The following is a 24,502-nucleotide window of genomic DNA, read 5'->3' as shown; positions in this document are numbered from 1 at the left end:
AAGGAAGCTTCTGTTGTAGCAGCAGAATTTTCCATCACCCTTCCTGAATTACTCATGCTGTACTGTCTTTCTGTTCAAGAGCACAACTAGTGTTTGGAATCCCTTCCCCAGTCACACATCAGACTCCCTGCACAGAGCTGCCCATCGTACCTGGGTTCACACAGGAAGGTCGTGTTTTCACCATCTGCTCTCCACACGAGCCACTCCCTGAAGGACGGGTGGCAGAACATGCGGGTTTTGTCTCGCCTCTTAATGAGGAAGCAGGAGAGGGCATCCATCCTCTGCTGAAAGTCCTCCCAGCCCTGCTCCCCTTGGATGTGGCCGGCGTTAATCGCCTGGAAGATCTGCTCGTCTGTCATGGGGTGGAGGGACGCGAGGGCCACGTTTAAAATGGGCAGCGCTCTCTCAAAGGCGGACTGGGTCATGAACTTCATGTTGCACTGCAGCAGGTAGAGCTCAGACAGCGACACGGGCACCACCTTGTAGCTGGCGCTCTTGATGACCAGGTGTCCCCGCTGGAAGAGGTCCAAGGTGAGTTTGAGGTACAGGTAGGAGCCGAGGCTCCGCAGCACCAGGTGGCTGCTCACTTTCCCGATGAGGGCGGCGTCAGCCTTGCCGTTCAGAGAGATGTTGCTGAGGATGTCCTGGCTGCTGTGGACCCTGTGCTGGACGTAGGCGTGCAGGTCGCTGTGGATGTCCTTGTTGTCTGGGAAGTCATCTAAGGACAGCTTGACGAATGGCAGCTTGCTGACGATTTCCTGCAAAAGAATGAGACGCCCAGTGCCACTCCACAGAGCTTTCTTTTTCACGTCAGCTGCATTTCAAACCAGATCCACTGGTTTCCTTTCAAGGAGGATTTTCACGGATTACAGGGACTCATTGTTTTGTATTAAAACATGTAATAGGATAAACTGAAGATAAAAGGCTTATGTGAAAGAAATTCCTGATGCGAGATCAAATCAGAAAAGGCTTTCCTGAGGTCCTCATCCGAGGACGCAGAGCCAAGAGAGATGGAAGAGCCTCAAGCAGATGGCGGCAGCCTGGCTGCACCAGCAAAGGGGCAGTGAGACCCCCAGGTGACTTGATACCCGTAATCTTTACACTGTGCAACTGCTTATAATAACAAGGACAGACACAAACCAACGCCGTACGTCTAAGACCGTGGCCAGACGAGAGGCATCCTTCACTGTGCATTAGATACTGGGGTTGCATAACCCAACTGGGACATCTGAAACTGCCCCCAGGCTGGGCTCCAGTGACAGCCTGCCGTAACCAAGCTGCTGGACATTCGTAGAGCCCACTGTCATTTTGGTTTTCTGTAGTTGCTGTTTTTTGGTAAACTTAAATTGAAGTGCGATACACAGAGGTGCACAAATCCTAACTGCACAGCGTCAGTCACTTCCACAAAGTCAAATATACCTGTGGGACCAGCAGGTAGACAAAGAACATTGCCAGCTCCCAGAAGCCCCGTGTCCCTTTGCCATCCCACAGATAAGCATTGTCCTGACACCTAACAGCAGAGATGAGTTTCTTTTTTTAATCCCTCTATCATTTGTGAAGTAGCTAAGTACATGTCCTCATTGAATGTGACAGTCGTAGGAGACAGGCTGAGGACAATTACCGCACCCCCCCCCCCATTTTACACAGATGCTAACGGAGCCTCTGAAAACTTACACAGCTCGCATGTAAAACACAGGACTCCTGCTTCTGTGCTGCTGACTGCCAGATTCTGCTCGCTGTGTGAAAAATGACTGAAAAGTGTATGGATCAAACGTCCATAAAAACAAACACCAAGTTCGAATGAGGTCTAATTCTACTTTTAAGGAGGAAAGAAAGAACCCAAATGCTATTTTAAGATAAATATCATCCTAAAAGGGAAAAGATCAGAATCTAATGTCTCGTGTCTTTACTAAAAATGGATAGGAGGGAAGGAGTCAATGGCTGTTAAGATACAATTTTAGGGTTTAAATGAGGGGACAGATGAGGAAGAGAATTTAAAAAAAAAAAAAAACACTCTTCATCTCGCTGCAAGCATTACCTCACGTCTAAGTTTTATGAAAAACTAGGCTTTTATTCAGAATAGGCCTTAAAAATCTTTCTCCTTCATCCCTCCCTTTTCCCTTCATTAAAACAAACAAACAAACAAAAAAACCAAAAAACAAAAACAAAGTCCCACTACAAACCCATACAAATAACTACAAGCAGGAATAACTTTAAAATCTGGTAGACCTGTTAGCCAGGCGCCTCAAAGAGCCCCCCCAAACTGAGTTATGGTGAACCAGGGCGAGACACTTCTATTTTAGAAGCACAAGTACAGCTTGATGATAATAAGAAACTCACTTGACATCTTGATAAATGTGCCTTGGGGGTAAAAAGGTCAGAGTTTTCCTGTTTAGAGCTCTGTGCACTAATATTTCAAAGCTCTAATACAGTTTTCAATTCAGCAGCTAAATGGTTGACAACAGTTGAAGCTGTTAGCATTCGTCTAAAATTGTAATTGTAAAAACTGTAAAATTGGGGTTTGGGGTCTTGGAAAGACGTTTGAGAACTCTTTTTTACCTGAAAATTCGCTCTTACAGTCACAATCAACTTCAACCACGCAGGGAATTTAGAAATAATCTTGGTAATAAATGAAGACAGTGTATCTCCATAATCAGGTTTATGAAACTCAGCTTCGTTTAAACCATCTATCAAGATAATGTATTCTTCTTCAGGAATTTTCTGCTCTAAAGGAGAAAATAATTTTTCTTAATTAGGAAATTATACATTTCTATAAGATAGCACCCCCCAGTGTATTTTAATGCACAATTTAAAGTGTAAGGGAAAACTAAAAAGGTTTACATATGGCAGAAGAAATGGTTTTCACAGAAGCATACTTTCTATTAAATTTGTAATGAAAACCAGAGCGCAGAGCCTAAAGAAAACCAATTCTCACCAAACAGTTTTCAGAAACGTACTGTATTACACACATCAGCAGAATCTCACCCCTGTATATGATACACTTAGCTCTTCAAAAACTCCTGTCACTGGGGAGAGCTACAGCAAAGATAACCAACACAGACCGAGATGAAACCTGCCAAAGACTCTAGGTTTCCCCACCCCGCAACCCCGCCTAGAGCTCCCTGGATGGATTCTGGCGAGGAAATCTGACCCTCAAAGGGCAAAGCATCCCGTCCGAGGCACACAGCCAATGGAGGCGAGAACTCTGCTGCAGAGACTCCTCCAAGCCCGAATCTAGTTTTCTATTCATTAGTGCCAACTTTCTGCCCAGGGATGAGGTGCAATGACGACATATCTGTTTCAATTCCCTCTCTCTGGCACCATCTGGCAGAAGTGCTACATAGGCAGGTAAACTAGCTCAAAAGGTGAAGAGTGAAAGGGGGGAGGGAAGATGGAAAGTCAAAGGCCCGTAATATCACTAACGCCCCTACTGTGGAGAAGATTCAAGGGCAAAAAAACCAAACGGACACTTCTAGAAACAGCTTCAGGTTCAACTGAGCAGAGGCCCCTGGAAAAACATGCCGGCAAGTTCCCCAAACAATCAACTTACACCCCTGCGCCTTAGGAGTGCAAAATATGCAGGCAGCAGTTCCTAGACAGCAAGTCATCTAAGGAACCTATGGTTACAAATTAGCTACTTTGGAAATGTTCAACCACGGAGTGAATTCTCACTAGAGATATAAAATTGAAAACAAGGCCATCTGGAGTGGAGCCAGGAGGAGCCCTGGGGAGACGGTTCTGAGGAAGGGGAGGAGAGATGTACTCACATCCTCCCTGGGCCCACTGCACTCGTACCCCAGAGTCAAGCGGACCCCCACCCCGCTTCTGAGGACTGTCCTGGGGAGAGGGAGGACACGGGTGGCTGCTGGGAGGTACCGTGTCTCAGGCTTGCGAGTGGCTCCAGCACACCCCTCTTGAACGCGGCCACTGGGTCCTGCACACAGGACCTGAGGCTCAGCACGCTCTGGAGCTGGGGCTCCCTTATCAGCAGGTCTCGGTAGGCGGCCAGCTGATGGGACCGGCAGAGCAGAGCAGCGATGCTGTGCACGAACTCGGGCACCAGGCACGTGTAGGTGTTGTCGGCCTGGCAGTAGTGGTAGGCCACGACCTGCAGAAGAAGCACAGTGGTCAGCGTCGCCTCGTCCTCTTCACACGGCACCCTGCGGGCTCTCCATCAGGGATGCCATTTTCCCGTTCTCTGAGGTAACAAGAAACGTTGCTTCTATTCCCCAAGACTGAGTCATTATTTAGCTTAATTGATCCAGCTATCCCTTTACTTTGGGAGGAATTCTGAAGTTTGGCAAATTTCAGGTCGACTTTTACTTGCAGCCACAAGTCCGTCTTGACCGGCACTAAGATCAGCACAAGTTACTCTGTATTGAACATAAACTCATAAAAGTCATTCACAAAACTTAAAGCCCACCCTGGCTTGAAACAATTCCAAGCAACCCCGACGTTCTCGACATCCACAAGTACCATATTCACTACATTTCCGTTTTCAAAAACAGCAGCATCTCCTTGGGGAACTCATGTGCGGCCCCCAAAAAGCAGATAAAATTGGTGGCAATGAAAGCCAGGCTCTCAAGTCACAGCTGCTTCCTCTCCCTGGCAGGAGGGCCGCCGCCAGCGACACCATGGAGAACTTCAACAGCAACACTGTCTGAAGGATCAACGTCAGACACTACCAAATTCCTGCCTATCTTGCGAAGGGACACATAGGAGGAGGGAGGGTCCTGCCCAAGCACCGAGAGGATCCTTTTTGTTGCGATGGATTTGAAGTGGCAACAGGCTAGTCATGAGAGAGACCCCCAGGGAAGTACCAAATGCGGCACTGTCTTGAGAGGAGAGGCACGCTGCCGATCAATGGAGAATCTGAGACTGTCCCAAACGAGGATGAATGGAGGCATATACGTACAAGGTAAGGGGGGTGCAAAAGGTCAAAACACCTCATGTAAAGTGCTTTATGTTTTTCAGAAGGGTTTGCGACACTGCTGTCCCACTCAGCCCTACAACCCCTACATAAGTAGGACAAGAACCACTAGCTACGGTTCAGAGGTGAGGGCAGCAGACAGACAGGTTGAATGACTCGCCAGGGTGACAGACAGTCAATGGAATATCTGGGATTCGATTCCTGGTCTGTAGACTCTTAAAAAGCAAGGGGCAAGTTCCAAAAAGCAGTTCCAATTTGGAACTGCCCTGTGACTTCTCGTTTTTATTAAATTTATCATCGACACTCAGAGGAAAGCTGACAGCTCTTCGCCTCTCACCTGGAAAGAGATTAGCTGCAACGCAAGAGGACCTGTGAGCTTGTACGAACCACCAATGAGCTAGTACCACAGTCCACCTAGCATGGTGTTTGGCAATCCAACAGTGGGCGATGAAACCAATTTGGAGCCATAAAAGTTTTTCTTTTTTTAATTTAATACAGTGAATTTTATAGGATGTAAGAATAAGTGTAATCTTATAATGCTTTTTCTTCAGTTGGGTGTGTGATGCTGTGTGTGAGTATCAGGTGTTTAGTGTAACATGTATTTCACATTATGGGTCACAAAGTGGTTTGAAAAATCACTGTCACGGGGTGGCTTTGAAGTCTGCACTACATCCCTCATCTCAGATCACCCACTCATGACCAGAGGACTGCCCCGAATCAGTGGTCAGGGCATCAGGGCTGCCCATGCTGGGTGAGGAACGGCCCTCATCTGGGAAGCAGAAGCGAGGAGAAGGGATCTGGGGCAGAGGAGCTTTCCTTTCAGTTCCCCTGCACCAACCTCACCCCAGGGGCTTTCCTCGCTAGATGCTTCTCACCGCTGTCCACCCCTGGTGGTTCTCCAGCTCCACCAACTCACGCCACTGCTGCCCCAGGAGACCCAAGTGGCTCACCAGGAATGAGAGGTGTAACCGCTTCAATGCAGGAGGGCAGCTTATGAACCTGTGCCAGATGTCAAGCAGATAGAAAATTTCAGAAGGATCATGACTGACCATGAATCTAGGAAGGGAAAATTGGCCAAGTCTCTTACAACATCACAAAACACCTCTGACAGAAAGACACTTGGAACCAAGGGCTCTAGGCAACAGAGTGCAGGTGGGGCGGAGCCCTGGGTCACTGGGTTAAAGGCTCCCAATCTCCTGCTCTCATACGAAATGAAGGAGGACACATGCTTATAAGGATGGATTTGTGGCAAGTGCAATGATACCTCTGGCTGCTTTGAGGAACTCTTTCAATCCATTGTTTAGGAGGAATAAAAGTCTACTGCCAGTGTCCTGAGATACTAATTTTCATTAATACCTTTTATCTGGCATACTCTACCACAATTTTATCAAAAGCTACACTTTCGCATTAAGCAACTCTTGTCTCTGTTTTAAGATCCCTTTTTAAAATTCATTTCTCAAAAGGCAAACTAGCAAACCTCTCTCTTTGGAAGGCCCCCACAGATCAGGAGCAGATTACCTTAGAAGCGAGGTATTTCACTGCATCCTCTCTCGGTCTCTGGTTCTCTGGAGGATCAGACCCAGACCCAGGGGGGGATTTAGCTGCATTGATACCACTTGTAGAAGAACTTGGTGAAAGCAATGGAGTGAAAGGAAGATCCTGGGAGGAATCTGAAGCTGCAGCAAAGAGACTAGTTTCATTATTTACAACAAGGATAGGGTGGAATATTGAACATATTTCTTGGTCGGACCCAGAAAGTATTTTAACGGGTAATGAGTGAACATGGTAACAAATGCAAAAGCCCAGATGGGGATACAAGGCTCCCTCTCAGCCCTGTCTTCCGCCTTCCAGGTGCCCTCCCAGGAGAACTGCTGTTTCTGGTTTCCTTTATTACATTCCTTTGGGTTTAAAAAAACAAAAAACCTTTCCTGGCTCACTTGTCCCTGTTTACCATGTTAGAGACACTGTCTGTTTTTACATATAAAGTAAGCTAAACATAGTCAACTATTTGGCTACTCCTGATTTTAGGTTCGTTTTTGTACTTTTGGTAAATCTGGCATAGAAGACAAAGGCTGTGGGAAATAGGGTGTGAACGGATTCTGCGCAGACTCCTTCTGGCTTGCTGCGCCAGAAGTCTAACCCGCTCAGTTTTAGGACCCTGAATTCCCCAGAGCATCTGATCAGGCCTCACTGCCCACATCAAGAGGGGGACAGGCCTGACAGTTGGGAGAACACCAGGGAGGGCTGGCCTCAAGCCACGTTACAGCTGCAGAGGACCATGAGAGATAACTATTGATAGTTCCCCAGCATACAATCGCCAACCTGATACAGCAGCTGGGACAACCTGAGGAAAATGGGGAATTTATGTCTATCCCAACAGCAGTTTCCCCCATCTATCGTACAGTAATATAATAAACTAGACAAGCAGTTAAACAGGGACACACTTTTCGGTGATGAACTGGGGCTGTTGGAAGCAATCTGCCTCATGCGGCTTCCGTGGCAGCTCAGTGCCACCAGCTTAGAAATGATCGCCGTCTTCCCAAAGCCCACGTTTCCGACAACCACGGCTCCTCTGTTTTCTGTCAGTTCTGTGTTCCTCAGGTTTTCTTCTATCTGGTGAAAGAGCCAATCCCTTCCCACAAACACAGAGTCTGTAGTTATGCTCGGTACTTCGAACAACAGGGGTTTCAACAAAATGTCTTGCGGCTTGTAGGGAGCAAATCGTGCTTAGAAAAAAAAAAAAGATCATTATTTTAGAAGAATGACATAATTTTATACACTAAAAAACTCAGTTTATCATTGCTTGTATGTTACTTTTAGCACAGACTTTAGTTTTACAACACAAGGGATCTGGAAGTATTAATATTACCAGTTTGGTTCTAGTAATACTTCCTAATACCTCATTTATCGTACCCTATTGGCCTTACAAAGGGTCCTATTAAAATGACTTTCTAGTCCTTTCATGCTTCTAAGTTATTTTCATGACTCAAGAGAGACACACAGAGGATTAGAGAAAGTGGTGAAGGGACCAAACCATGTCTCATCAGTTTATCTGAAACACTACTTAAGACATGCTTCTTCCCCTCCTATAGGAATAAAATGGAAATGCATTTTCCCTGGAGACAGAGTCCCAGCTCTTATCAGGGTGTGGTGATGCTTTGCGCCCCTTATGGTGAGATCATTGGCCACCCAACTGTGCACTACGGGTAGAAGCAGCAGGAGGTGGCCCATACAGCCCAAGGAACGGTAACAAAGCTGATTCTTTGTTGATGACCAAAAAAATCTAGTGAGTGTTAAAGGACTCCTCACTTCAAAACAACGTATTGCAGAATAGTTTTTCAACTCCAGGAGCAAGTTAATCACATAGTGTAAGGAAGAAGTCCCAAAACTGTTAAGGATGGCCTCCTAGCACACCTTACTAAAAGATAAACTTTTCGCATACACACTTCATAGCATGTTTTTAAAACAGCTGGCTTGAATGCTGGTTACCACAGACTTTCCGTATTTAGTGAATGAGCGCATCATAGCCAAGATCACAGCGGATGCAAAGATAAATACCTTTAACTTCCTGTGCCCTGCCTCTGGCCGTATTGTGCCACGGTAACCTAATGGATGTCCGAAGGGGAGCATTTCTCTGTCCGTCTAAATAACTCAGATCTTCCAATTTGGTTGAGCTCGTCGCTGTAATATTAAACTGAAGTTTAGTCTCTTCAAAGTTGAGTTTAATATCATACCCAAACTACTATAAATTATAAATTACTAAGCAATTCATTTCAGGCTTTCAACAAAACTTACTTCAGGGTGATTTTGGTTTTGTTTGCCCACCCCAGTTAATTTTGCCGGCAGTGTCGTTAACTGAAAAGTGAACAAAACTAAGGGCTCCTCATTCTTGAGTCAAAGTCACATTGATGTGGTTGCCAGGAGTCTCCATTACTCCTGGAAAGAGACAGACCTCACCAAAAAATCTTATGAAGAAAACTGACAATCGAGGGTCACTCAGTAAAGCTTCAGTACTGACTGCAAACACGCAGCACGGTGACCTGTCTTCTCTGCAGCTCCAGGGAGCCTTCTGCTGTTGCTGGAATTCCAACCTTGTTAACTAAGTGAGCAGATTCTGCACGGACAATTCCACAGTGCTCAGAACCCTAAAAGTCAGCTTTTGGCGGTAAAAGTAGCCGAGTGGACTTTATCCGAAAGCTTCAAATTTCTATGTATACATTATAGATTATATATTATACTATGTTACATCTATGTATGCATTTTTTAATTCTAAAAATAAGTAATCACATTTACCTCTGACCAAATCAGTAAGACTCATAGCACATAGCTACCTGTTAAAAAGCATTAAGGATCATTAACTGAAGCATACATCAGTTCAATTATAAAAATAATCAGTACAAAATAATTTTGTTAATTCTTAGCAAATCTTTAAAGCAAATATACAGTACATGTTTTTGCCTTTAAAAAAAAAAGGAACCTCCTCTTATTTACATACACATCCTAGGTCACAATGAGAAAAATCTAAATAAAAATAAACCTAATTTGGTTTGTGGGTTAAGTAGTCCAATTATAAAGTACCGACAATCCTAGACATATGATTATCTTACAGGATGATAAAATACAGATTATCATTTGAGGGTAAATGACAGGGGAGAGGGACTCATATTCCCAGGGCTAAGGCTTCTAAGGACTGGTGAAATCATCAGTGCAACAAATGTTGGAGGGACAGAAGTCAAGTTGGGCCATCTGCCTGCTGAAAACCCTCTGGCTACCCCACGGGCTCTGGCCCAGCTGCCGACCACCGACCAGGACCATCTGCCCGACCTAGGCCCTTCCTTACTTCCCCTCCTAAGGCCTCGGTCCTTTTCTTCCTCACTGTTAGCACCACCTCCTCTCATTCCTTCAACAGGCACCTGCGTGGCTCCATGGCCTGCCTCTGTGATGATGTGTCCCCTCTTGCTGCAGTCTCCAAAGGGCAATCAACCATGTGCCCTACTCACCTTCCCAGGCCATGGAGAAGGATCAGACACCTTGACTCTAAATAAGCACACACTGATGCTTCTTCAGTGCACACCCACAGCCTGTTCACACACCCCGTACACGTTATGTCAATATGCAACACAAAACTTTCCTGTTAGAAAGACTCGGCTAACTCCTTATGCAGGACGTCCAAATGGGCCTAAATTATGGGAATCCAATGGCAACCTCTAGCTTCTCTCCAGGTCCTTCACAACCAGGGCATGTGAAACTTCTCAGAGGGCCGCAAGGACCACAACCATCACCCTGGCTCCCTATAATAATATAGCTTGGAACATATTTCCAGGTTCCCACCTGGGACCTGGGACTCTGACTCGGGCCTCTGCAAATGCCCCGCTCCTCAGCACGCCTCACTGTGAATAAACGCACATGTTGAAGGCTGAGGTAGAACAATCCACAAGCTGGTTCAGTTTAGAGCCGGAAAAGCCACGACTGCCTGACCAGCTGCTGCTTCAGCCCCGGAGAGCACAAAGACGCCCGCAGCCTCCAAAGGTTTCCCGTTTGCCTTTCCACCCTAACCCGTCAAAACACGACATTCAGTTCATAATCCTGTAACAATGGACAGGTTTAAGAAGAAGAGACTATGAAGGGCATGCCAAAGAAAGGGTTGCAAAAAAGCCCTAGTTTGACACAGAGGCAGAAGACAGTGGGGTTTTGAATGCCTCTTTTCAGATATCCAGTCACCACAGCTTCAGCTCTGAAGCAAGCAACAGAGCGGCCCCAGCAACTCCAGAGCTCTATTTAAAACATGAATATGCAGCTTTGAAATGGACCACTGCTCAAATGGGCTGCCAGCCCCCAGCTGCCAGCTCCCTCTGCTTTCTAAGGTATCATCACAGCCACTGAGAGGGATGGAAAAGGACCAGCAGTGACGCTGCAGCTGCTTAGCACCGCACCCAGGAGACGCCCACCCAGCTGATCAGGTGACTAGGCTGCCGTGCTGTCCTCTCACACGTGCCTACGGATGCTCGGACACTACAAAATTTAGTTCGCGTCTGGTATTTAACAATAAGTGCTTTCAAAAGCCTGAACACTATACAGGGCCCAGAAAAATCAGAGAGGAAACAATAATTTCATGCTGCAATAAACCTACTGCTAGTATCCCTACAGTTAAATTAATTATAATTAATTTATACTCACTGCATACATACATTGTGTCTAACATCTGGGTGAGAGGTACATTTTAAGACGCTGCAGGAAAGAGGGTTTTTTGGGGGGAAAAGGGGGTGGGGTGGAGTAGGTGGAGTGAGAAGCACAGGGAGACTTCTCTAAGCTGAGCAAAGGGAAACATCTGTTGAAACACCATGGATTAACCTAGCAAAGGTAAATACCATTAAGTCCAGGGCAATTACCAGTTAGAGTTTCAAGAAAATTGGCTGGTAATTTTGCTTGTTGATTTCCTACACTAAACACAGTGTTCTGTGATTCACTTAGAATTTCAAAAGACAAAAACAGGTAGTCCAAAAGGTAGAACCCAGGGACCTCCCTGGTGGGCCAATGGGTAAGACTCCACGCTCCCAATGCAGGGGGGGCCCGGGTTTGACCCCTGGTGGGGGAACTAGATCCCGCATGCCGCAACTAAGAAGCCCACATGCCGCAACTAAGAATGGGAGAAAATATTTGCAAATGAAGCAACAGACAAAGGATTAATCCCCCAAATATACAAACAGTTCATGGAGCTCAATATCAAAAAAAACCCCAAACAAACAACCCAATCAAAAAATGGGCGGAAGACCTAAACAGACATCTCTCCAAGGAGGACATACAGATGGCCAAGGGGCACATGAAAGGATGCTCAACATCACTAATTATTAGAGAAATGCAAATCAAAACTGCAATGAGGTATCACCTCACACCAGTCAGAATGGCCATCATCAAAAAATCTTCAAACAATAAATGCAATAAATGCTAAAGAGGGTGTGGAGAAAAGGGAACCCTCTTGCACTGTTGGTGGGAATGTAAATTGATACAGCCACTATGGAGAACGGTATGGAGGTTCCTTAAAAAACTAAAAATAGAACTACCATATGACCCAGCAATCCCACTACTGGGCATATACCCAGAGAAAACCGTAATTCAAAAAGACACATGCACCCCAATGTTCATTGCAGCACTATTTACAATAGCCAGGACAAGCAACCTAAATGCCCATCGACAGGCGAATGGATAAAGATGATGTGGCTGAGTAAATTACTCAGCCATAAAAAGGAACGAAATTGGGTCATTTGTAGAGATGTGGATGGCTCTAGAGACAGTCATACAGAGTGAAGTAAGCCAGAAAGAGAAAAACAAATATCATATATTAACGCATATATGTGGAACCCAGAAAAATGGCACAGATGAACTGGTTTGCAGGGCAGAAATCGAGACACAGATGTAGAGAACAAACGTATGAACACCAAGGGGGGAAAGCAGGGCGGGTCGGGGGTGGTGGTGGTGGGAGATTGGGATTGACAGATATACACTAATATGTATAAAATAGATAACTAATAAGAACATGCTGTATAAAAAAATAAAGTAATATTCAAATTTTTTTAAAAAAAGAGTCCGCATGCCACAACAAAAGATGCCACAACGAAGATCTCACGTGCCACAACTAAGACCCAGCGCAGCCTAAATAAATAAATAAATAAATATTTTTAAAAACAGGTAGAACCCAATTACCCAACTTCTGGATTATCCAAGATATCATTTTAAAGGCTTCTCACTCTGTTTTTTAATGAAGGAATAAGGTGTCCGTTTCATACATTTTGATGTGGCATATACAGTAATAACCTGACTGCAGCTTTCTAAATCAATTCCACTTCAACAAATGCTTTTACAAAGAAAAATCTCTGCAGAGCATAACAATCACCACAGCTGGCCAACTTCCTTTCATCATCTTTGACCAAAAAATTTCGCTGTACGAGACAGTTAACACGGAAGCGACAACTCCAGTTCTTTGTGACAGGCTCAGTGACAGTACAGGCAGGCAGCCTTAGGAACTTGTTTCCATACCCTCACCCCCCAGGGGAACCACGTCCCTTGGGGAAGCTGGCATCACCCTTCCTTCACCTGCTAGTCCTCACTCGGCCCTCGTGTACCAAAATACCTTTCCTATCAAATGGCAGTTTCTCTGTGTTTACATGGATCTTGACATGCAAACACTTCCAAGAGATTTTAGTATACGGTCCTTCCCATTTTACTTCAAGCCTTCGAACACTCTGCGTTGCCTACTGCCCTGTTTGTAGCAGCCTGCCTTCTAATCCCTAGATAAACAGCTCTGCATATAGTCTATAACCTGAGTCTTTTATTCTTTTCAATGATACTTGAAAAATCCTGGCATTCCCTCTTAACTGAGGTTCAGCTTTAGGGGTAAGAGGGTGGGCAATGAAGAATCTACCAGACTCCCAGCTTGTTAGCAGAATTGATACTATGATGTAAGGCACTTGCCTATTTCCTTCCAAAATATGTTTTTAGTGTATAAAATTTGCAACACGGAGAAATGAGCAAACCCATTAGGCTGGGCAGTCACTGCTCAACACCAGAGGTAAAACCCTCCCAATTCCACAGGAGGTCCAGTTCAAGTGCATCCACAGATGCTAATGAAGGAGCACAGCAGAAATCAGAAAGGCCTGCTCTGTAATCACTGCAGTCTCCTGGAAACGCTCAGCTCATACCCACTGTCACTTCACGTGGCAGGAAACCACATAAAAGAACATCAAGCAGAAAACACAACCCGAAAGGGGGTCCTTTTACCACTGTTAAGGTAATTTATTAATGTGTTTCCTAATTCTGAAATAGCTTCATTAAATTGAATATGAGTTTGCTATTTTGTTGAAGTCAATAAAGCTATGAAGTCCTGGGATATTACAAATGAACCATTCATCACATCCAGGTAAAAATGGTCTAAAATGCCTTGGGTGCAACATATTATGCCGTAGATAGTGGGAGGGTGGTGGGAGGACACAAAAGCTTCTGGAAGAATCATCACTCAATACGCATAAAGCTCTCAGTACTTCCCTCTGGCAGGCACGCCAAATCCCTTTGAAAGTGAATTAAGAGTTGTGTCTCTGAACTTTTCCATTAGGGCCATTTATTTATCAGCTGCTTCAGAGTTCCATTGTAAAACACACCCAATAACAACCAGAGCGGCCTGGCACATCCCAAAGGAGCAATACAAAATCACAGAGAAATCCTTTGATGTAGGAAGAAAGATCCTGGGTCCAGGCCTTGGCAGAGGAGAAATTTAAAGGCCTCATTGGTAACAAAGATGATCAAAACAAGTTCCTCTTCTAAATTCAACAGAAGAGCACTGAGTTTAGAAACTTGGGAGCTTAAAGCAGGCACGACAGCTCAGAGGCAGAGTTCCCTTCCCCACCCACTGAGAACTAGTCTCCTTGCCTCACAGCCACTCGCTGACCAGTCACCCAGCACCAGTCACCACTTCTGCATTCTCGTCTCAGCTCTGGCTGCCACATCTTGCTGAAGGGCACGTCTGTCTCACCTATTTTCATTTCCTCTCTTTCCTGCTGCTTGTGTTTTAAACGATGAGCTCCCTTGAAACTGAATTATACAAAAATTGGACCTCGTATCTGTGTGATGGGCCTCAGTGACAAAAACTTAGTTTGAAAGTTGGATTAGAAATTCTTTGAGCTAATATTAACAAACTCATGCTAAACAACAATTCCCACTGACCAAGCTGTAAATCCTCAATTAACTCCGGCTCAAAATAACAAAAAACAAGGACAGAGTTTTTGGTGCTTTCTTCCCTCAAACACAAAGAGCCATACAGTGTAAATATTAAAGAATCCCAGAGGGGGAGGGTCACTTAAAGACGATTAAGTGCGGCCTTATGTTTACCCTCATGTTTACAGATAGGTAAACTAAGGCCTACAAAAGGTAAGGGCCTGACCCATGATCACAAGTTTGGCCTGTGTCTGGATTCGATTCCCAAGTGAAGAGAGTGAGCAGGGGGCACCTCAGACCCAGTGAGATCACCCTTCCAGGGAGAGGCGTGGCCTTACCTGCAACTGAGTTGGGCCGTGGCATTATTAGCGAGCTGGAGCTCTGAGAATAAGGGACCGGACCATCTCCAACTGAGGCTTCGGCTTTGGGCAGCACACTCTCCGCTGGCCCAGGGGGCTCCTCTTCTGCCACTGGGGAGCAATTATCTGCCCTGCGGTCATGAAGCACTCCCTTCTGTACCCCTAACCTTAGGCTTCCGTCCTTATTCCATTCCAAACTGGAGCCACTCCGGTCATCATTTTCGGATGAACTTGTAATCGTGGCTGAAATGAGAGACCAAAATACTTTGAAGGAAGCCAGGAATTGCTGGTGCCATTGAGAGTACACACACACACACGCGCGTGCGCGCGCGCGCGCACACACACACACACATGCACACACCCTTCCCCATGATCAATGGAAAGCTTTCTGGCCCGCACAGATTTTTATCAAAGTATGTTTCATACAGTGTATTTTAGTAAATTAGAAGAATGTTGCTTTTCAGGGGAAATAAACGGCTAAATCATTCTACAGGGGAGGAAAAAGAAAACTCTGAGAAGAAGATAATGAAAAAGCTGTCTAAAAGTGCCTGAGAGCTAACAGTAAATCTATGTAACTTGGAAATGATATAGCCTGTCTTTTAACAAAGATGAATTGCTCACAAAAGAATTCAAACCTCATTAAATTCCCTTGAACCTTTAAGTATTTTTCCCAAATTAATAACATTTGTGTATAAAGAGGGGGGCAGGGCAGCACAACAGTTAATACAGAAGAGCTGCAGGAGAAAAATCTATAAAACAAAAACACAATTATTAAGTCAAGCAGAAATTTGATCCTTAGAATTAAACTTTATAACATCTGTTCAAGACGATCCAGAGAGGCTGACGTGACTTTATTCCTTCAGCAGCTCAGAATGGAAACCTCTACGTAACCAGCGCCGGGAATACGCAAGCATGGGAAGGGACACTTGACGGCAGAATTAAAATTTAACCTCTTCGAAGAAAAACAGGATGGAGAAACATCTTGGCAAAAGAGGACGAATATGACGAAGGAAAGCAGCAGCATTCGCTCCACACATCTACAAACAGCCGCTTCTGATTTAAAGACGCTGAGCCATATGTGATCCGCTTGCAAGCAACACTGGCTTGAGTCCTTGAGAAGAGAGGCCAGGTCCTCTGATCTTTATTTGGATCCCAGCAGCTCAGGCCCTTAACTGCAAGACTCAAATGGGAGTGCACAGGGTCAGAGGGCATTCAGGACCCAGCTGCCTGGATGAAGCTGCTTCTTCAACATACCCCGACGATACACACTTTACCAGCAGGCTGGTGAATTAGCTCCAACAGAGTCTGTCATCTAGGATCAAAGGGTCTGAAGGGGTTTTGTTTTGTTTATTTTTACAACGCTCTTTATGGTTTAGAAGTAAGGACAAAACAATTTCCTCCTGTGATGCGACCGACCGCAGGGTATCCTGTCCCAATTCTCAAACTATCTTTGCTCCTGCTGGACTTACCACCCACTGCTTATCTCCCTGTTTAAAAATCCCTTCTACATGCTGAAGCCTCCTTAGAGGATTCACCACGAGCTGATCCCTTCCTTTTCTGAGCACATACTCAGTGCTCAGTAAATGTTTGCTTATTCAACGAATGAGCAAATGAACAAACTACATTTAATCTCACTGTTATTGGTTCAGGATTGTTGACATTATGTCTCTAACCAAAGCATAAGCTGATTTGAGATGGGCCTGTCACATCTTTAGGGTACCTGTCATTACTCCCAGCATTTCCAAGTTTTCTAGCACGCGTATGAATACTAATCCCTCTATCTATTTGGAATCGATCACAGTCTTCATTGTGTGGTTTTTAAATGGATCATTCATATTAGCATATGTATATTAAGTATGACTCTTTCCATCCTAAAAATGCAGGTGGTGGTAGTAATAGCAGCAGTTGATATCTATTGAAGGTTACTGTATATATCATGGATTGTGCTAAGGGCATCACAGGAATACTCTAATTTATTAATGAGATTATTGCCTCAATGGTAATTAGTTACTAATGATAACCCTATTAATAAGCTGTGACTGTGTTCCAAATTTTCATTTAAAAGTCCAGTGCTCAGGACTCAGAAAGCTTTTCCTGCAGGCATGTTGTCATTAGGTTCCCAGGCTACCCCAACACCTAAGTTACAGAAAGCGGGTGGGGCGACTGGTCTGGTTTTTATGTTGTGGCTGTTTTATCTGGGGGCACACGTTCTTAAGGTGAAAAACAAACAATGTCAGAGTGATGTTCTTTCTCCTTTGCTCTCCCGAAGTGCCAAGCACTTCAGAATCAAACCCCTAAGGATCTGATCCTAACTCAGACCTCAAGCAGTGGGAACAGAAACTGGGACTTCCCTACTCCCTGTGACCAGGGACAGCACCAGAAGCAGGGCTTCCGGAACCCAAGCAGCAGGTAGGCAGGGACATTCTGGTCAGGGCTCACGGGATGCAGGGACAGGCTGAACGCCCAGTTCTGTCAGCACAGCCACAGGTGCCCAGGCCCTGATGAGTGGCACCATTCAGGTCGTGGCAGTGAGCGGAAGGGAAGCAGGTAGAGGACGAAGTCCCCCAGGCAGCTGGGAAGAGAAGTCCCAGATGGGGCCACGATTTCAAAAGGAGGATATTACTAGTTTACAGTATGTTTGTAAGGGGGAGACTCTCCCACTGTCCTCAAGAAGTTCAACTAAGGGACGCGTTCCAGAGTCCACACTGAGCAGGGCCCTCTCAGAGGCAGGCAGGTGAGGCACTCTGAAGCCAGGGCCCTCCCCCAAAGATGCTCCACTAAGATTGCCCCACTTCACAACATTCCTCCCTGGGATCCAGTACCAGACCCAGGCTGACGGCTGGAAGCCCCAGCAGTGAACTTTCATCTCGGTTCAGCTCTGAAGCAGATCCAGTGGGGCAGATGAAGGCCCCAGTTCTCCCACACGACCCAGGAAGCACACCAAAGAGGGAAGCTCCACGTCTCCAAGAAAGGGAAAGTATTTCTTATAACACATGACAAGCTACTCAAAAAATACCTATTCTTCTTCCAAGCTAACAGAAATAAATTCCTAATTAAGTTAACCCAGTCACCTTCAAGTTTTAACACACACAGGGCAACATCCTAACTATGATGTTTCTTTTTTTAAAAAAAAAAACTCTAAAAAATCAGTGTCATTTGACATTTTCCAGAGACTGGATAATCTTGAAAAGTTCCCTAACAACTCAACTCAAAAATTCTAACATCTTATGACTTCAACTATTATAGATGCCAGTGTTCATCAATTAAGACTTGTCATCATCACTCAGGCTGGGTCTCAGTCACTCTGCAAACACACAGGATTCTGTAAAATGAGCAACTTATCAGGCCTTAAGTTTTACCAAGCTACGAGGTTAGGCTGTGCCTTACAAGTCAGTATTAAATTAGGTTTGGTGCTGCTCATTGATTCTCATGTGCTACTACTTCCGACTCTCCATGTAACTTGAAAATTCCTTTTAGCCAAGGACAGGGGGTTATCTTCCTCTGTAGAAACAGCACATTTAACCAGACCTACTAGTGCACTGGGCTATACCACCTCCAAAGCACTTTCTAATTATGTTAAGACATATACATGATCACCACAACACGAGAGAAGAGGTGGAAAGGCTGAGAACCATCAATCTCACTTTATAGACATGGAAACACACTGGGGAGAAACTGATCTCTCTCTGTCTCTCTCTCTCTCTCTCTCTCACTCACACACACACACACACACAGTTAGTGGTATGTCCAATACCAGTCCTTTTGACTGCACATGCAGTGTGTATTAAAACTCCCTTTGCCTTGTACAATTCTCAACATGTAAAAGGAGTTCTGTAAAGTATCTGTGGCTAAAAAGTATTTTGCAGTTCATGAAATCTGCCTTGTTAAAAACAGCAGCCCCTGGGCAGGGGCTAGTGGAGAGAGGCCAATCATGGGCTCACAGCAGCCAGGAGGGAGTCTGACTGGGAGGTGGGAGAAGCAGAGATAGAGACTCACTCAGTCATTAAACGTTTGGCTACATATGGCACTGCAATAAAATGACTCCTTCTCCTTCCCAACTTTCCCTCATCCCCTCTTTGCTTATTGAAGGTTCTTTCATATGTTGCATGTTCACTTGAAACAGAATTAAAAAAAAACAAATAAAAACAGTAAAGTCCAGGGCCCAGTAAGTAGTTTGGTGGGATCTAAATCAAGTTGTAGGTTTAAAAGAACATCAAGAAATAAATTAAGGGGCTTCCCTGGTGGCGCAGTGGTTAAGAATCCGCCTGCCAGTGCAGGGGACATGGGTTCAAACCCTGGTCCACGAAGATCCCACATGCCATGAAGCAACAAAGCCTGTGCGCCACAACTACTGAAGCCCACACACCTAGAGCCTGTGCTCCACAACAAGAGAAGCCACCACGATGAGAAGCCCGTGCACTGCAACGAAGAGTAGCCCCTGCTCACCGCAACTAGAGAAAGCCCACATACAGCAAAGACACAATGCAGCCAAAAATAATAAATAGATAGATAGAAATACATTAAATTGACTATTTAACGTATTAGTCCAGAATTATAGATGGACTAATAGAATTACAGATGGATTAATTATAGATGGACTAATAATTATAGACTAATGCATTAGTCCAGAATTGTTTAGAAACTAAGGGCCACTGATATCAAAACATATACACAGAGCCAAATTCTTCTCTCTCTTAGCTCTGGAAAAGACAAGAGGTGAAAAGTGCAAGGGGCTTGGTTCAAACTTTGGCTTTTCTTCTTTTGAGGACCCACAAGGGGGTATGTCTCTCTGGGCCCACTACTAGGAATGGGCACATTTTTGTCTTACCTTACTGACATCATCTTGTGTGTTTGATTGTGTTTCTCCCTTTACACAGGTTACTAGGAATCTTAAAACTTTCTGCCCACTTATAAGCAAAATTAATAAAATCTTATGAACCTGACTGCTGACTGCATCTTTTCTCTCACTCTTTCCCAACTCATACCTTCCCTGAAAAAGAAAAATCTTGTTTTAGCAAATGCCTATGAGCATTTCAAATCCACTAGGGAGGGATGAAATGTAAATAAATAAATATCCCTAGGAAATAAGAACAACAATAGTGGCTAACGTGAATATTATAATAGTGTTAATCATGTCCGGGTCCTGTTCCAAACTCTCTCCCTGGGAGAGAAAATTAGATAGAAGGGCATATGTAAAGTGCCTCGTATATCATAAGGACCCAAGAATGCTTTCCTCCCCATACAACTGAAGAAAAATAAAGTAGCACTAATAAAACCCAAACAAACATCTTTCAGCTTCTATATCCAGTTTAATGGTTGACGGGAAGAGTCTAAAAGTTAAAACACGGGACCGAAGAATTAGAGACCAAACAAGAAAGAAGTAGACCGGCTGCTTATGAAAGTGGAGGAAGGGAAGAAGTGAGTAAAAAAAGCAAAATCCAACTAGTGCAGACACTGTCTCTTTGACCCGACTGCATAAAGATCATCAGCGACTCTAGAAAGCGAAGAACGTCCCACCGAGGCTGGGGCAAGATCAAAGTGACAGGTCCAGGAAGCCACGGGCCCACCACCTGGTCCTTTGGACCCGACAGCACTCGGTGCACTCCTCTGCTGTGCACTCCTCTGCTGTGTACTCACGCCTCACACGGTTCAGGCTGCCGTGCCACACTCTGGACTTCCCTGAGTGACAAAGGGGGAAGACTGCAAGGATGAAACCAGCCTGCTGGGAACCTTCTGACCAGAAATGCCAGACTGTGCTTCTCCCTCTGCCCCACCCACATACTAACAAACCGCAGGGAACAAAGTCTGAGGCTCGCTGCTCTCACCTCCGGCAGCCCAGGAAGGCGAGCGAAGGCACTCACGTCTGGCAGGATGGGGGCGGGGGGTGGGGGTGGGGGGGTGGCCTGAGTCACCTCTGGCTCTTCCTCTCGCCACTCTGCGTGGACAGCAGCGCGTGGCTCCTCTGGCCAGCCCTGGGGAACCGCCGAGGGCCCTGTGCTTTGGCTCGTGACAGATCTCTGTCCCAAATCTCTGGCTCAGTGCTCACGGCTGTGCACAAGGCGCACTCTGCTGTGACAGGCAGCGAGGCCAGGGGCCCGAGCCACAGCCACGCGGTCACAGCAGCGCTCTGTGGGCAGCTGGGGCGGGGCAGTGGGGGAGGGGAGGACAGGCCTCCTCACTCGGCCACACCATTCCAACCTCAGCCCCACCCCACATGGCCCAGACTCAGTGGGACAGGGCAGGCAGCGGCCTCGGAGAACAGCCTGCGGACCTGAACAACAGGAAGTTTTCTAGCAACAGCACGTGACACGGTGTCCTCGTAAGGCTTCGCATAACCCGAACACCAAAGGCCTAGACGCTGGCACTTCTGACTTAGTCCAATGACTCCACAGAATTCTGGATTCTTCCAGAGAAAAGCAGAAGGCACTATTAGGGGTCAGTATTATTATGCACCTACGGCATACACCTTCCATCAGAGGGCACTGCCATGTTTTAAACCCTTTTCAGCTAGTGACAACTTGCCCAAGTTTCAAAGGGCAGGAGACCACTCTTTGGTTCCACAGGTAAACAAGTTTTAAAGTAGATACTGTGCCTATCTCTGTTGTCCCAGTACTGAAAAAAACGTGCTCCTGGTGTGCAGTCGGTGCCAATAAATGCTTCCGACAAAACAGCCCGGAGAATCCAACCGCGGTCTGAATACAAGTATAGCGAGCGCTTTGCTAACTCGCATCACCGCCAAGGACTCCTTTCCCATGTTAAGTACGTTACCAAATTATATATGTAAAAGCAAATTTTCCTCCTTCACCCAAGAGATTAAAAAGCTTCTATAATTAAGGATGATTTTTTAAATTGCAGGCAGTGTAGCAAAATGAATAGTAACACAGATTTGAAACACTCTAAATAGTTATTACCAAATCAATTTCAAAGCATTTCAATTTAGTAGCAAGCAGGGCAAGACAGGTGGCAACAAAGCAGTATTAGCATAAAATCAAAAGGACAGGAGTTACAACAAGTTAAAAAGGAAAATAAAGTACAATTAATTCCTCTTTGTGTGCCTCTCTCTGCATCTGATCACCTCCCTTGGGACACAAAGTCCAGGAAATAAAAGGGCTAAAGCTACCTCTAGAATCACTTTCATTTTACAAGCCTAGGAAGGCAGAGAAGAGAGATGCAGGAAGATAGAAGCCAGCCCATGGGTAACTTTTCTTCATGTCCTAAGCAGCTGGGCAGAAGAACAAATATTATCAAACTCCAGCAAGGATGCTAATCAAGTGTCCGGTATTTCACTGCAAGCCACTTTTGCAGGAGCAATATTCCTGTGAAGGTAATTCCCCTGCCTAAATATATACCAACACAGCCAAAAATAAAACAAATAAATTAATTAATTAAAAAAATGTATACCTGCCTCCCAGCTTCAAAGTGAGCAGGGGGAGAGCAAATGTAAGCTCCCTCCCCCGCTCCCCCCCCCAGAGAAAGGGGAAAGGCAGCAGGAAAAGCCTGAGTTCTTGCTTTACCCTCTTAAAATTCTGAGCACTTAATCATCCTGAAAGCTACCTGGCCTGGTGGAATGCGGGTGGCTCAGGTGTGGGGCAGCAGGGCAGGTGGAGACACACCTGATCTGCTGAGAAGACACACCCAGTGCAGGAGATGGTGGGGTGAGAGGTGAGATGTGGCTGTCCTCCACTCAGAACTCCCTCCCCTCCCTTCATGGGGCTGTCCTAACACCAACTTTCAGAAGGAAACCCATCCAACACGCTATGAAAGCCACTGGGAGATTATAAATGTCAGCAGGTACAAGCAGGTGGCAGAGAAAGGAAATGGAAGGCAGGACTGACTTTCAATGGCCTCTCTCTCTGCCAGAATTTTTTAAATTGCTACCTGGAAATCCTTCTCCTGGGCACCTCTATCATTAATGGATAGGAAGGATTTATTATTGTTTTAAATCTTGATAGGAAAGCTGAGTTTTGTTTCTCCTCATCCAACATCCATCCTCTTTCTCCCTAAATAAATAGCCCATTTCTCTGAAATAAATACACACACACATAAAATACTGAACATGATATGGACATAAACAAAAACTAAACAGTATCTTTAAATCAAGAAGTGCTTTAAAGCCCGCTATTCTCAGTGATGTTTTCTTTTTTTTAATCAGACTGGTTTTCACACAGATTCCAATGAATACACATATAGGCATACTATGTTTTATTGCACTTCACAGAAATTGGGTTTTTTTCAAATTGAAGGTTGGTGGCAACTCGGCATTGAACAAGTCTAAGGGCGCCATTTTTCCAACAGCATTTGCTCACTTCATGTCTATGTGTCACATTTTGGTCATTCTCGAAATATTTCAAATCCTCTACCAACAAAAAGATTACAACTCGCTGAAGGCACCGATGATGGTCAGCATTTTTTAGCAATAAAGTATTTTTTAATTAAGGTAAGTACACTTTTTTCTTTAGACATAATGCTGTTGCACACTTAACAGACTACAGTACAACTTTTATACACATTAAAAAACAAAAAAATTTGTGTGACTCGCTTTACTGCGATATTTGCTCTGTTATGGTGGTCTGGAATCAAGCCTGCAGGTCTGCCCTACTTAATTTTTTTCTAAGCTGGGATTAATAGTCTACAATTTCCATTTGTAACAATTGGAAGCAAGTTATATTCAAGGGAGTGTCACTAAGAAAAAATGTTCTTTCCACCATGGAGGAAATGCCTTTAAATGCTACTTCTTTATAAAGTCTTCCTTTTCAAAGCAAATAATTAAAAAGCTGCTTCATGGCGACTGAGTACAGCTGCTGTCACATTTAGAAGGTTTTCACATTGCAGCTTTGAAAATCAGACACTAACTTCTAGGTAATGCCAATGATTTTATTATGTAAAGAGTAAGGAATTTTACTTTAAAAAAAAAAAAAAAGGGCTTCCCGGGTGGCGCAGTGGTTGAGAGTCCGCCTGCCGATGCAGGGGACACGGGTTCGTGCCCCGGTCCGGGAAGATCCCACATGCCGTGGAGCAGCTGGGCCCGTGAGCCATGGCTGCTGAGCCTGCGCGTCGGAGCCTGTGCTCCGCAACGGGAGAGGCCACAACAATGAGAGGCTCACGTACCGCAAAAAAAAAAAATTATGTTGGAAGAACTTGGAGCTCCTGAAATAGGATGCAGCGGGACTCCCCTCTGCATTACACCGTGAACATGGGGCAGGGGGTGGAGAGGGGCCCTGCTAGGCCTTGGCCTCCACAGAGAGGGACTGGAAGGGGCCCAAATAAATTCCTCTCATGGTCATTAGCCTGCCCTTTCTCCTACTAAGCAATTCCAAAAGGAAATTCTCTTCACCTGCAAATGAATCAAAACCAGTAGAAACAGAACCCAGGCAGGGCACCCTGTGGCAGCCTGAGAAGGCTGTCTGGGCACGTGGGAACACAAACGTCCCTTCACGGCATCTGTTGGGCAAAAATATTTAGACTGAATAGAATCATCATGAAGGAAGTCACCTTGAATAGTAAGGGG

At 45.2% G+C, this 24,502-nt stretch overlaps 1 protein-coding gene and 2 long non-coding RNA genes across 8 annotated transcripts in view; all 3 read right to left on the bottom strand.

The window, feature by feature from the left end:
* LOC125964950 (uncharacterized) overlaps nt 1-24,502 on the bottom strand; it is a 340,974-nt gene that overhangs the window by 112,162 nt on the left and 204,310 nt on the right. The window lies entirely within an intron of this gene.
* LOC125964949 (uncharacterized) overlaps nt 1-24,502 on the bottom strand; it is a 260,419-nt gene that overhangs the window by 62,693 nt on the left and 173,224 nt on the right. The window lies entirely within an intron of this gene.
* Nucleotides 1-24,502, bottom strand: part of TANC1 (tetratricopeptide repeat, ankyrin repeat and coiled-coil containing 1) — a 230,760-nt gene that overhangs the window by 48,402 nt on the left and 157,856 nt on the right. For 5 of the 6 annotated variants that reach the window (XM_049712019.1, XM_049712020.1, XM_033421826.2 and 2 more), the window contains exons 7-13: nt 14,974-15,237; nt 8,489-8,611; nt 7,375-7,656; nt 6,449-6,606; nt 3,877-4,108; nt 2,560-2,726; nt 151-758 (exon numbers count right to left, since the gene is read on the bottom strand). In XM_049712019.1, coding sequence (XP_049567976.1) covers nt 151-758; nt 2,560-2,726; nt 3,877-4,108; nt 6,449-6,606; nt 7,375-7,656; nt 8,489-8,611; nt 14,974-15,237 — 1,834 coding nt within the window. The remainder of the gene's footprint in view (nt 1-150; nt 759-2,559; nt 2,727-3,876; nt 4,109-6,448; nt 6,607-7,374; nt 7,657-8,488; nt 8,612-14,973; nt 15,238-24,502) is intronic. The other variant, XM_049712023.1, reaches the window with a different exon arrangement.

Source organism: Orcinus orca, chromosome 7 (genome assembly GCF_937001465.1).
Source record: "Orcinus orca chromosome 7, mOrcOrc1.1, whole genome shotgun sequence".
In the NCBI taxonomy this organism is placed as follows: Eukaryota; Metazoa; Chordata; class Mammalia; order Artiodactyla; family Delphinidae; genus Orcinus; species Orcinus orca.
The sequence above is the reverse complement of the archived record's forward strand: the minus strand, read 5'-3'. Positions and strand labels throughout refer to the sequence as shown.